Below are 13,635 nucleotides of genomic sequence, written 5' to 3'. Positions count from 1 at the left end.
GTGAGGAAGTGAACGCTGCCAACAGCCGCGTGAATGACCTTGGAAGTGCGTCCTCCCCTGGTCAAGCATGAGGATGACCACCGCCTGTCTGGTTATCTTGACTGTAGCCTTGCGAGAGGCCCTGAGGGAGAGGGTTCTGCTAAGCTATACCTCGGCTACTGACTCTCAGATTGTGTGGTGGACACAGTGTTGTGTGAAGCCACTGTGTTGTGGAGTCATATGTTACGCAGGAAAAGATAACCAATACTACCGTACGGCGTGTAGACCACGTAGACCAAAGGAGCAAGGGGAAAGGCTTGGCAGGGAGCCCAGATGGGACCATAGCCTCCCCAAGTGTCAGGGGCAAGATGCAGGTGAAGTCCCAGCAATAACTCACAGAGAACTCTCGTTTTCGTTTATTCGTTTTGGAATTTACAAAAGTGTGACATGGGACAATCATCTCATCAAGAGAAAACAGAACACACAGAGGGGCTGGGTTTCTTCCCTGGTTCCTCCCCTCTCAGAAAGGCACAAATATGTGAGGCTTGGGTTCGGGGGCCTCCTGTCTTAAGACCAATGTGCTGCTCAGAAGGCCAGGCCCCTCTGTGAACAGGAAGAGGGACCCTTTCCTCACACTCATACTTGGGTTATGGGCTAAACAAACCGAGGCCACTGGGAAACATGTGAATCAGGCCAAGTCCAGGTCTGTCCTGGGCACATGTTGTCAGCACCCTGTGGAAGACTAGTCACTCCAACTACAACGTGGTGGCTGACTAATCCTGGAGGCGGTGCATCTGGGACAGCGCTGTCCCTAGCACAGGCTGATTGCCACCCTGGTTCTTACCCTGGAGGCCTCAGATTTAAAAGACTAACTGGACTGGAGCTGGAGCATTCCAGATGCTCATTACTGCACTCTTCAAGTTGGGGACAACTGTGCCCTCCAGGTCTTCCCCTTGGTATGAGGGGCCAGGCGGGCAGTTAAGTGTGGGGTAGGTATTTTAGAATAGAGGTGTTTGTATTAGAAGTGGCTCCTGGCCCTCATCCTGCAAGTAAAAAGAAGTTAACCTAACCCCGGTCTGAGTCACCAATGGCTGTCCTTCTTTCCCAGTTAACCAGGACTGAGTTTTGTCTGTAATTTTGGGGAAGGAAGAAGAAGGATTGCTTGAGAAACCATAAAGGCCCAAATGCGTCAGCCACCACCTAGAACAGGACAAATTGGAACTAAAAGAGTTGGAAATATTCACTTTTTCCTTATTAAAAAAGACCTAACATTTGTAATGGTTTAACAAAATTATTATAATTTCTTTTAAATAACCCACAGACACCCATGACGCTTCCAAATTTACAGAACAAAAAAGCATTCGAGAACTTGGTAGAAAACGATTTGTAGCTGGTTCCTCCTAGGAGCTGGCCCCTGAGGGCAGGCTCAGTTCACCTCCAGAACCTCAGTCTCCGGGAGGCCGAACTTGGTCTTGTGCTTGTCGAAGAGCTTCACCAGGGCCTCCATGTACATGCTGTGGTACAGGTCTATGTCCTGCTGGGTTGGGTGCTCCAGCTTGGGGATGGTAATGGGCTCACCCACTGCAGGGATGGGGCAGAGGCCTCTGGTTAGTCAATCCACTCGGGCCCCCCTGACAGTCTACCATGATGTTGATAGCAGTGACCCTGCACTACGTGCCAACCATGTGCCAGGAACTGTGCCAAACGTGCTCCACCTCAGGTTGTCCCTGTTACAGGGGAGAAGATGGGAGGCTCCAGGGCACGGGAAGGGACCTGCCTCAGGCCACACAGTCACTAAGCAGCAGGTGGGATCAACACTGGCTGCTCCGAAGGCACTCAGTTGGAAGGTCCCATGTAAGAGTTAGGGGACCGAGTAATGGCTTTGCTCTTGGTCTGCTCCAGGCAAGTCACTTTGCCTCTGAGCCTCAGTTCCCTCACCTGTCACATGGGGCTCCTTCCTCATAGGACTTTAGGATTTTGAAATCACATGACATGCTTTGAAAAGTGTGCCGAGGGAGGAGGAGCCCAACATTCATACATCCATCCATTGCTTTATTTTCTGCATCTCCATATTCAACTCATCCCAAAGTCCTGGCAAAGACATTTCGGAAACTTCTCCCAAGTGCATGCCCTTCTCTCATCACCACTGCCGTTCCCTTCGTCCCTAGTGGCTACCACAGGGGCATCCCGCATTGGTCTTGTGGCTTCCATTTTTGACCCTTCTAACCCATTTTCTATCCAGCAGCCCAAGAATCACTTTAAAATGCAACTCTGAACCTCTCCTCCCCAAAGCCCTCCAGTAGCTTTCCATTCTTAAGGTGAAGAGCAAACTAGTTCACACTGCCCACAGGAGCCTGTCCCTCTCCAGCCACACGTGTGCATGGATATGTCCCTGCTGCCTCAGAGCGGTCAGACCTGGTATAGGATTTGCACGTGACAAGAGTCAAGAGTGAGTCTGGGTCCTGTCACCTAAGATGCAGGCAGTTAGTCTTTGTACAAATACAAAGCAAAACACCTTGACCCTGATAACTCAAAGTATCTACGTGAGCTTTGGCCCCTAAAGTCCATGGCTTGCGGCCTACACACTTTTGTGTGATCTCTGGCATGTGAGACACACACACACACACACACACACACCCAGAACAACACAGCTGAGGGACAAGTGCTGCCAGTTTTTGCTATACTTCTCAGAGGACTATGCTCCAGTCATGTTGATGTTTTTCTTTCTGTTCCTCAAAAATCTATACAATCTTGCTGCGGGAACTTCACTTAAGCTAATGTTTCTGACAAAAAAAAAAAAAAAAAAACCTCTCTTCCTCCTGTCTTTTGCTAGATAATTCCTATTCAGTTAGAAGTGGAAGAGTCACCGCTTCTCGGAGGTCCACTGCCACCCCCCAGAGCACCCTGTACATTCCCCTCACACCCCCTCCTGGTCTTTGCTTGACAGACTGGTCTTCCTGATCTTCCCTGACAGACTCCTGGGCCCTGCAAACACGGACCGTTAAGTCTTGTTTTCTCATCTGGCACTGCTTGGCTCACAGTGATGGAACTATCTCCACCCCCACTGGCCGTTCCCATCAGCACCCAAACATGTCCACAGCTGCGTGGTTTAGAGCATGGACATCAGAGCCAGAGGGCCTGCATGTGAATCTTAACTCTACCACAAACTAGCAGTGGGGCACCTCGAGTTCAGGGGCTGCAGGCAGGGGAGCTCACCAACGGTAGTGATGGGCTTGGAGTAGGGCACCAGCCCCCAGGTGTCAGAGGAGAAGAGGCCTCGGCCATGGAAGATGCACGGGGCAAAGCCAATGTACTTCTGGAACTTCTTCTGGACCCATCGGCCCCAGGAGCCCTCTTCAAAGATCACCTGCTTGTATACTTCATTCTCCCCGAAGGAGTAGATGGGAACCAGGTCAGCTCTGGAAAGGAGAAGCCAGAGTCAGTCACACCCTAACTGCTGGCCTCTGAACTCCCAGCAGCATGACTTATTTGGCCCCAGGGCACAGTCTTGCACATGAGCTTGGCCTGTAGCCCACCTGCAGGAGCCCAGGAAACACAGGCTGCATCTCTGCCCCACTCAGACACTCAGGCTACACTTGGGCAAACTTGGTCTGAAGCTCTGGCATCCAACCTCTTCTCTCCCACAGGATGGCAAATTCCCATCTATGCCTTCCTGGGGTTTGGGCCTTGCTTCTAGGAGCAAGGAGTTGCTTTGTTTGGGCCAAACAAAGCTTTGGAGGGCTGTGCATGCATGTGCATGCTGGTGTGCACGCGTGTGCAAGTGTGTGCAGGAGGCACTTACCCGTGGCGTAGGGCCAGTTTTACAAAGCCCTTGCGATTGCGCAGAGTGACTGCATTCTTGCCAGGCATGGAGCTCAGGGACTCGGCTGCACCCCCCACTACGATGATGATGGCATTGCCACTCCCATTCTTTGAAAGCAAGTAGTCTATGGTGTCCCTGTTCACAGGGCAAATGCCTGGCAGGGAGAAGGACATAGAGTCAGGGCTGCCCATAAATGCACTCCCTACCCCCTTCATACAGCCAAACATAAACAGAAAGAGCCCTGGCCTTAGGCTCCAGACCTAACCCAGCCACTAGAAGCTGTATGGCCCTGCATAAGCTATTTCTTTTTCTGAGCCTTGGCTTACTTATGTGTAAAATGGAGATAATGATACAAGGTTGTTTAGGGACCTTGTTCATTTGGCAAACATTCCCTGAGGTCCTAACACTGCCAGGCTATTGCTAGGTGCTGGGGATCCCAGCGAATCAGGGTGGCAGGGGTCGCAGGCCGGTGGATAAGGACAGATCCACAGAAAGTGATTAGGTTGTGCCAAGGGCAGCACAGGGGCTGGGTTGCCCAGAAAAGGAGTCAGAGCAAGCATCGTAGGGAAGATGTTATTGAAACCGAATCCTGAAGGATGCATGAATGACCCTGCTCGGCCCTGACCCACCATGCCTATGGCCAACTGCACCTCTGAGCACAGGACCAGCCGCTGGGGCACGGTATGTGGGCTTCCTGACCTCTCTATCAACTTGCTCAGTGGAAAGGCTCAGGCCTGGACAAGAGTGCAGCAGGGGCAGGCAGATTCTCACCTCCAGACATCAGGTATTCCCTCAGCACCGGCATCCGGAAGTTGCCGGCCAGCGTGGCCAGGTAGGGCCTTATGCCGGGGAACTTCTTGCTCACTTCTGTGGCCTCTGTGCTGAAGTTACAGAAGGCACCCAGGCCCATGATGCCATGGGGGTGGTATCCAAAGATGTAGTTCCTGGTGGTCAACAGGTTGTGTGTCTTCACCAGCTGCAGGGTAAAACTCAGGTCAGAGGAAACTGCCAGGAGAAGGGTACCGGGGCACGCCCAGGAGACAGGGGAAGGACTGTGTGTGTCATGCCCAATGAGACTCTGGGCCTGAAGGACCGGAGGGTGTCTGCACACCTGACCTCAGACTCTTGGCGATTGGCATTTCGACTGTGAGTCCCCAGGAAGGGAGGGGGAAACTTTCTCTCTCATGCCCTTACTTCTCCAGCCAGACACAACAGGTCCCCTTATCTGTACCCTGCTCTCCTCCTGGACCCATTCTCCTCATCCAACCCCTGCCGCTCTCAGATAAAGAGGGGTGTCCAGTTTTCGTTGGGGTAAAGTCCACATCCTTCAGTTAGGGCAGAAAAGGGACAATGCAGCTGGCTTGAATGGAAACTTCCTTCCAGGCAGCAAGGCTCAGCTGCGTTGCTGGGGAGTCAGGCAAGAAATAGCCCTGTGCCGGCCGCAGTGGGGGTGGGGGATCAGCTGTACGGCCAGGCAGCTGACCTGTGGTACTATCAACAAAGCTGGGATGCTCTGAAGAAGGACTGGCTTCCATGAGGGCTACCCCCTCCCCTGGGGCTGGTGGCCTGGAGGGTGGGGTGGGTGGTATAGTTTCCCTATACCCTGAGGCACCTATCCAGCATTGCAAGGAACTTGGTAGGGGTAGAGGCACTGAAAGGAATGGAAAGCAAGGGCATTTGGCTCAGAAAATATCACTTCTTTTCTGATTAGACAAGTAATAAATAATCATAGAGCATTTAAAAAATACAGGAAAAGGGGCACCTGGGTGGCTCAGTTGGTTAAGCGTCCCACTCTTGGTCTCGCAGTTTGTGAGTTTTAGCCCCACATCGGGCTCTGTGCTAACAGTGCAGAGCCTGCTTAGAATTCTCTCTCTCTCTCTCTCTCTCTCTCTCTGCCTCTCCCCCACTCTCTCTTTCTCTCTCTTTCAAAAATAAATAAACATTTTTTAAAAAATATGGGAGAGGCGCCTGGATGGCTCAGTCGGTTAAGCGCCCCACTTTGACTTAGGTCCTGATCTCATGGTTCGTGGGTTCAAGCCCTGTGTCAGCTCTGTGCTGACAGCTTGGAGCCTGGTGTTCTCTCTGTCCTTCCCCCATTCACGCTCTGTCTCTCTCTCAAAAATAAAAATAAACATTAACAAATTTGTGTTCAAATACAGGGAAGTAAAAAGAAAATCCAAAGTACCTGTCCTATCTCCAATCCTGATAAACCACTCTGATATGTTGAATCCTTTTGTCATTCAAATACACACATGCTCTTTTTTAAAAACCACAAAATTAAGGGCACATGGTTGATATCATTTTTCTACCAAGCATATCATAACTATTTTTCCTACCATGATCCCTCATTAACATGTCTCTCATGGCTGCATTATTCTGTCACACAGCTATGCTGTACAAAATAGAATTATAATCAAACTCCGATTGATGGATCTTTAAAAACCTTCTAAAATTTCCTTCAGAAAGAATGCTTCCATAAGTATCTTATTTTTGTCCACATATCTGATTGTTTGACAAACTTCTAGAAATACAATTCCTGGGTCAAAGGGTTTGAACATTTTGGTCTTGTGGGCTGCCCTGCCTTTAGAGGGGTGACACCGATAACATTCCTACTTGCTGTGTTTGAAAGTACCCACGTCCCTGCACTGGTGCCAGCTAGAGGCAAGGCACGGGCCAACGGCAGAATGTCAGGAGCCCGGATTTACCACGACTCCAGGTTTGGGAACCCCCATCTGAGGGAAGGATCTTGTGCTCAATCTGGGGCGAGGGGGTGCTGGTGGCTGGCCCTGGGAAGCTGACATCTGAATCTTCAGGTGACAGAGGCCTGAGAGGGACGGTGTCGATGGTGGCCGGCACCATTCCCAGTTTGGTAACTGCCAGAATGTGCGCGAGCAACACCCTATGAGTTTCACCCGCTGTTGCTTGGGCCTTCCTTACTCTTCCTCTTTGCCTTTGGCAAGAGCATTCAAGTTGTTCAAGAACTCAACCAACTCAAAGCTGCCCCCTACGTAAATGGGAAACAGCAGCAGTGTAGGTCCTGACTATTGGGTAGGGGGCAGCGAGGGGTTGTAAAGGGGGCCTGGCTTTACACGAGCCTTGCAAGGAAACTGCTCCGAGATTTTGCCTCCTGAGGAGCAGGTATGCCCACCACACTAGCTCGCAGTAAAGTGGACCCTGGGGCTGGCTTCTAGGCGATGGGATGGCGTCAAGGTAAGAACTGAGCAGCCAGCACCGCATTGGTGACCTGCTCCAGACTGAATGCTGGGTCTGGGAGTCCAAGACCTAGAATGGGCTGGAGGAGCCTTGACCTAGGCCGTTTCTTTGATCACAAGGTAGAGACTGAGGCCTAGAGAAAGGAGATTGCAGCGAATCCTACCCCACCTCTAGACCAGGCCATCCAGTGGGCTTTTCTCTGAGCCACTGGGATCAAGTGCGCCACCTGGTGGAAGCCCAGCTGGCTCTTTAAATCACCTCCCCCCATGTGTCTATCTGGTAGGGCACTTGGTTAAGTGTGCTACCCCGAGGTACACTGCAGGTTAACGGCCCTTGGGGCAGTCACCAGAAGAACAGGCATCCGGTCGGCTATGATCTGTCTTCATGCCACACTCCCCTGCCCCCCAAGGCTGGACAGAGCGTCCATTCTGGAGGGAGAAGGAAGGCACTGACACGCTGGCTCCTGTGTCCCCTGTTTCCCATGGCAGAGTCGCAGCCCCAGAAGTTTCCCAGGCCAGGCCTGCTTGCTAACATGAGTGAGGAACACATCCTGGCAAGTTGCTTCTCCCACGCTGCCTCCTAGGGCAAGAAAGGTGCGCAGATAGGCTTGTCGTACCCTGGCACCAGAGGAAGAAATTCAGAACCAGAGAGGAGCAGAGACTTGCCTAAGCTTACACAGCATTGCACGAAGGCAGAGGAACATAGGAGGGAGAACATGGGCCCTGAAGCCAACAGCTTTGGTTCCCATACCTGCCCTGCTCCTGCCTTGCTCTGGGACCTCGGGACAGTCCCTCCTCCCTGGGCCTCAGTAGGACCGTCTGGGAAATGAGCAGATGGACAGATAGATAATTCTAAGCTCAGAGAGTCTTTCCTAATCTCCTCTCCAAAGATCCTGCCTATTCCTCAGGGATTAGTGACCCAGGCACTTCCTCTCCTCCTCCAGGTAGCTGGTGGTCCTGGTGGCTGCCGCTAACACATGAGCTCTCCTGCACGGGGAGAAGGGAGGCTCTGAGGGCTCACTGAGCTGCTCTAGTGGCAAAGTGCCAAGCAAAGAAGGGAGTGGGGAGGTGTGGGTGGGTGCGTACAGCTAGAGATCATTCCATAACCACTGATATGACGCCAGGAGAAGGGGGAGGACCAGAAGGGCCACACAGAACACCACAGGGCGTCAGCCCTGACGTGAAGACACCAAGGCCAAACCCTCCCTGCACAGAAGAGGAGCCTGAAGCCCTGAGGATCAGGGGCTGGGCCAAGATCACCAATAGGTAAGTGCAGAGCCCAGGCTGAGGCTCAATGCCCTGGCCTGCCTCATGCCCAGGCTGGCTTTGGTCCTGGTGCCTAGGGGCCCTCCCAGGGCCAGCTCACATGTGCCCTGCAGCTCCAACTCCCAGGTGAATTCTTGGAATGGAAATGTGAAAAGGGACACAGGGTTTGTTTTGGTTCTTTTGGAAATGTGGACATCAGCGGGAGGGGCACCTGTTTGTCCCAGCTTTGACCAAGGGTCACTGGGTCATCCTGTTCTGGGTGGAGGAGGCTACTGGCCTTGAGGAAGTTTCCAGAGGGATAGGCTGCTCTAATCACTGGGGCCTGGCCCCTGAGGTAAGGGTCCCAGCAGAGAGAACAGAGGCCATAATCCCTCACATCCAATCATAATTGACTACTTTTTATTATAATAACAGCTCCATTTTGCAAGTGAGGCTAACGAGGCTCAGCGAGCTTGAGAAAGTGTGTCTTGTGGTCCCACGGGCAGAAAGTGACAGTCTAGCAGAATCTGCCAGATCGTGAGCCCACCTAAACGGGACCAGGGCTGACTCCTATGTGTCCCCATGCCTCGCACAGAGCCCGGGGCTGTACAGGGAACAAAAGCTGTTGGTCAATGAATAGAGTGACAGAGCAGGAACCTGACCCAGGTCTCTAACCGCAGGCAGAGAGAGGGAGAGCCAGGAAGTGGGGCTCAATCCAATGGGGAAATCCGGCCTTGCAGCTCTTCCAGAGAAACAGGCAATGGGAATTTAGTGGGGAAGAGCCTGGGGCTTGCATTCTAGCACTAAGGCTGGCACAGACTTCCCGTGCAACCTGGACTGGACCTGGCCCCTCTTTGGGACTCAGTTTTCTCACTTCCAGACTGAGCGGGTTGGGTCTTATGACACAGTATTGTCCCAGCAACAACAGCCTTGAACCCCCTGCAGCCAGAGAGATGGAGTCAGGGAAAGGCAGGAGTGGGAACTCTGGCCCCCAGGATCCTGGGGAAACTGGCTCAGACTGGGGTGTGCAAAGGGCACGCCCTCCCAATACTGAGTACAGTGGAGGAATGGAGGGTTACCTGGCCACCTCCTCCGGGCAGCATGCCAGGATGTCTAGTCGCTGACTCACAACAGCAAACATACACCACCCTGCACACATTCACTCTCACACACACTGCTTCTGCTTTTCAAACCCCACTGCCTTCTGCTGGGTTACCCTAAGCAGCTAGGGTGTGCCAGCGCTGGGATGCTCAGCGAGCTGGCCAGACAGGTCTTTCCCCTGCAGGAAAAACCTTTAGGATTCTGCCAGAGTTAGCTACAACCCCCCCAGCATTGCCCACATGCACCATGGCCCGCATGCCTCTGCCTTGCCAGCCTGGCTTGTAAACTATCGGCCGACGGCCAGAAAAAGATGAGAAAAAGTCCAGGCCAAGCCACCATTTATACCATCAGGACCTTGAGGTTGGCCCCAGAGAAGACAGGTGCTTAGAAGACCAGTGTGTACCAGAGCAGCCAATGATACAGAAGAAAGAAAACTCAGAGACCAACTTAGGTTTAGACTACGTTGGGGAGACTATGGGGAGACTGCATGCTGGTAGGGACGGTGCCTCACTGAAGGTCACACTGGGCTCTTCGAGCCTACATCCTCCAAGCCTGAGGCAAGCCTGAGTACCTACGTGAGCTTTTTTCCTACAGCTCTGCCGTATAGGGAGACAGTGTGCTGTGATGGGAACAGTCCAGACTTGAGGCAAGACAGTAATTGGAACTTCAGCTCAAATTGCTCCTAGCTTCATTCAGCTTTATTACTCTCTGACCTTCAGGCTTTTCTTCTGTGAAAGGGGGATAAAATGAATACCCGCTCACAGGGTACTGTGGGGGTTTTAAAGGGAACTCCTTGAAGAAAGGTGCTGGTTTCTAGAAAGCTCCCAATAAATGGAGATCCTCCTTCTCCACTCTACCTCTTCAAGATCCCCCACACTCCAGACTTCTTCTCAAACTCAGGTGCCTATGTGCTCATTGGTTTCCATGCCTCTTCGGTGCTACTCCTCTTTAAGATGGAGTTCTAGGAGCACGTCCTCCAGAAGCCTCCCCTGAGCACTTCAGCAACCAGGGCCTCGCTCTTCTTTCACTGCACATCTCATTTCCTGGGCCCTAATTCCCAGGGTCATGAGCCCCAGCGACCTACCTGCAACTGGCCGAGAGAAGCGATACTCTTCAAGAGCTTCAGAAGGAAAAAAATGCCCCTCACACTTACTGCTTTAAGTTGCGCCCGTGGTTCAGGTCAGATGGACTTGAAACTACCTTAGTGTTGATCTTGATAAATCACTGCCATTTTAAGTTGTGCCTTTAATATTGACTCAAAGGCAGACAAGCAACGGCCATAATATCTATTGTATGTGCTCCTTCTATCACGAAGGATCTCAGTGTCCGAAACCTCTTTTACCCAAATGCTAGAACAAGTCTTGTTTCCCCAAGAAACTTGCAAGCTTCTTCCTTTCCCAAAATAAAAACCAACAACTATCATGTTTCCACGTTTGCCCTGGCTGCCAGGAAGCTCAGAGTTGACCACGAAGCTCAACCTCTGCAACTTTGTTGGACTCGTATGGCTGAAATACTAGTATTTTTTCCTTCAAGTCTTGACTTTTCCTTTTACCCGGTATCACACTGTATGTATCCCAAATCGCCTCAAATCCTGCATCAGTTGGAGTAGAATATGAACATATGTTCATAGTGGAAGCGGTCACATGGTTCAGCTGAGCACACTTGGTAACTGTGGATGGATGAATTAAGGCTTAAGTTCCGATTTCTCAACCATTTCTGTCCTGATACCCAAGGTAACACCCACAAGTCTTTACCTGGATGGGAAAGTAGTCTCGAAAGTAGCGCCACACAGCCCAGTTTCGGACCCACTGTGATCTCCTGCCACCTTCCAGGAAACAAAATACAGCATTGAGAAGGAGTGGGAGTAGGGGCGGGTGACGCGTGGGCAAGGCAGATAAGACAGACCCCCTGTGAAACCCTGAGTTGGGGGCCTACCACCCTGTGGAGCATCTCCTCCCCGCTTCCTGCCAGGCTCTTTGCCACCTTTGTTCCCTCACGTTATGCAAACCCTTGACTGAATGGGAGCTCCTCTGAGGACCAGGGTGGTGCCCTCTGAGGGGCTTTTAACCCCTCAGACCACCCCCTGGGCTGGCTCCAGGCTTTCCCCTCAGTAAGTGCTAAGGAAAAAGGGGCGGCACTCACGCTGAGGAAGTTCACGGTGGGCAGGAGGGAGCATCCCAAGGGCGAGGGGGTGGGGCTGGGAGGCTGTGCTCTCACCTTTCTTGGGCGTGTTCCAGTCAAACGCCAGCCAGGTGAAGTAGAGCACGGCGATGAGCCAACAGTCGGTGCAGAATGTGTACATGAGGATGGCGCTGCAGGCCACTCCTGGTGGGGGAGCAGATGGCCACAGATCAGACCCTGTGGTCCCCGGGGGGGGGGGGGCTCAGTTTCCCCCTGGGCAAAGGCTCACCAATGACAGGGCCCAGGCACAGCTGGGGCCGCGGGCAGAGAAGGCCTGTAGCCACAGCCTGGGGAGGAGCAGGCTCCCGGGGGACAAGAGCCTCATCTGGATTCTGATGGGCGTCCCTGGTGTCGAGGGGCTCATGGGCTCCATGTGGTCTGGGCAGTAGTGCTGGGGAAGCCATCCTTGGAGCTGATCTTTCTTGGCCTTTCCTCGCACATTCTCCCAACCCCAGTACCCCCCCCCCCACCGTTACCATGGACACAGGGAGGGACCTGCCAAGTGCCTCTACATCTCAGGACTTGGGTGGAGCCACTGTCTCATGTGTGAGGCCGGGGGACTTTATCCCATTTTGGAAATGAGAACACTAGGGCTCGAGGAGGAGGTAACATGCCCAAGGTCACCCAGCAGGACGGTGGCAGAGCCAGGATTCAAACTCAAGCTGGACCAGTAAAACCATAATCTGCACCAGGCTTTAGAAGTTCACCCAAAATCAGGGCGCCTGGGTGACTCAGTGGGTTGAGCTTCAGACTTCAGCTCCGATAATGTTTTCACCATCATGAGTTTGAACCCCGCTGTCAGCCTGTCAGCATAGAGCCTGCTTTGGATCTTCTGTCCCCCCTTTTCTCTGCCCCTTCCTTTTTTTTTTTTTTTCAATTTTTATTTATTTTTGAGACAGAGAGAGACAGAGCATGAACGGGGGAGGGTCAGAGAGAGGGAGACACAGAACCCAAAACAGGCTCCAGGCTCTGAGCTTTCAGCACAGAGCCCGACGCGGGGCTCGAACTCACAGACCGCGAGATCATGACCTGAGCTGAAGTCGGCCGCCCAACCGACTGAGCCACCCAGGCGCCCCACTGCCCCTTCCTTCTTACTCTCCCTCTCAAAAAATAAAAAACATTAAAAATTAAAAAAAAAAAGAAAGAAATTCACCCCAAATCAGAAGCCCCAGACTGCCACCAGAGGGACCTGACAGAGATGGATTCCTGCCCCAGGAGGAGGGCCGTCTTCTACCAACATAATGGAGCAGCAGGCAGTCCCAGGCCAAAGCCCAGAGCCCATAGGCCCCCTTGCAAAACCCCAACAGGGCCCTCAGATGACTGTCTGGGTCCAGCTTCCATGCAATCACTCCTTTCTGGGTCTACTGGCCCTAACATTGAATAACGTGGCACAGAAAGGAAGGAAGGTCTGTGCCAGAGCTGGTTTACCTCATGGCTGGCCCCTAGACGGCTTCCTCGGGGCCTCTCTTCTTCCCACTTCTACCCAGCCATCAAGGTCTAGCTCAGACCAGATCTCTTCAAGATCTGTTCTCCAGTATCACACTACCCTTCCACACGGACCTCTCACCTCTGAATTCTTCACACTAGGGAAGGGGGGCACATCTTTGCTCCCTGGCACTCAGTCTAGGGCTGGGGGCAGCAGGTACTCATGCTTGCAGAAGCGTGGCTTCCGTCTAGCACCCTCTCCACTGCTCAGGGGGCGAAGTCAACCCTTGTTGTATGCCCACTCTGCTGGGCCCTGTGCTGGCCATGGGTGCTCCAGGGCTGCCCGGCTCTGCAACCCATGCCCTCTCTTCTTCCCGTTATGCTGAGCCTTCTCTGGTTTAATGAGGGGCAGGGGAGGTCTGGACAGACTCTCCATGAGCCTAAGAGCAGGAAAATGGTGGGCCCTTGTCATCCACAATCCAGTCCTGTTCTACTCCTGAGCTAACCTCTCTCAAGGTAGCTGAATACAGCACAACTATCTTGGAAGGGGCAATGAACATAGAGTGACCGGGCATCCAGCTTTTCAGGACCAGCTTAGGAGCGTGACATCACAGATGGGGAAGGTGAATCTCTAGGGAAGTGTTTGCGGTCTACAAAACTTTGTTAAAG

The 13,635-nt window shown here is 52.6% G+C and overlaps 1 protein-coding gene across 1 annotated transcript in view; it reads right to left on the bottom strand.

Annotated features, from left to right (window-relative positions):
* Positions 1 to 372: 372 nt before the first annotated feature.
* DGAT2 (diacylglycerol O-acyltransferase 2) overlaps positions 373 to 13,635 on the bottom strand; it is a 32,147-nt gene continuing 18,884 nt past the window's right edge. Inside the window, exons 3-8 of the mRNA XM_019449864.2 lie at positions 11,578 to 11,685; positions 11,115 to 11,185; positions 4,574 to 4,778; positions 3,782 to 3,956; positions 3,196 to 3,398; positions 373 to 1,560 (exon numbers count right to left, since the gene is read on the bottom strand). Coding sequence (XP_019305409.1) covers positions 1,406 to 1,560; positions 3,196 to 3,398; positions 3,782 to 3,956; positions 4,574 to 4,778; positions 11,115 to 11,185; positions 11,578 to 11,685 — 917 coding nt within the window. The 3' untranslated portion in view covers positions 373 to 1,405. The remainder of the gene's footprint in view (positions 1,561 to 3,195; positions 3,399 to 3,781; positions 3,957 to 4,573; positions 4,779 to 11,114; positions 11,186 to 11,577; positions 11,686 to 13,635) is intronic.

This window comes from Panthera pardus, unplaced genomic scaffold, assembly GCF_024362965.1.
Source record: "Panthera pardus isolate Hobbes unplaced genomic scaffold, ASM2436296v1 HiC_scaffold_12, whole genome shotgun sequence".
In the NCBI taxonomy this organism is placed as follows: domain Eukaryota; kingdom Metazoa; phylum Chordata; class Mammalia; order Carnivora; family Felidae; genus Panthera; species Panthera pardus.
Note: the sequence above shows the minus strand (reverse complement) of the source record. Positions and strands in the feature narration are given on the sequence as shown.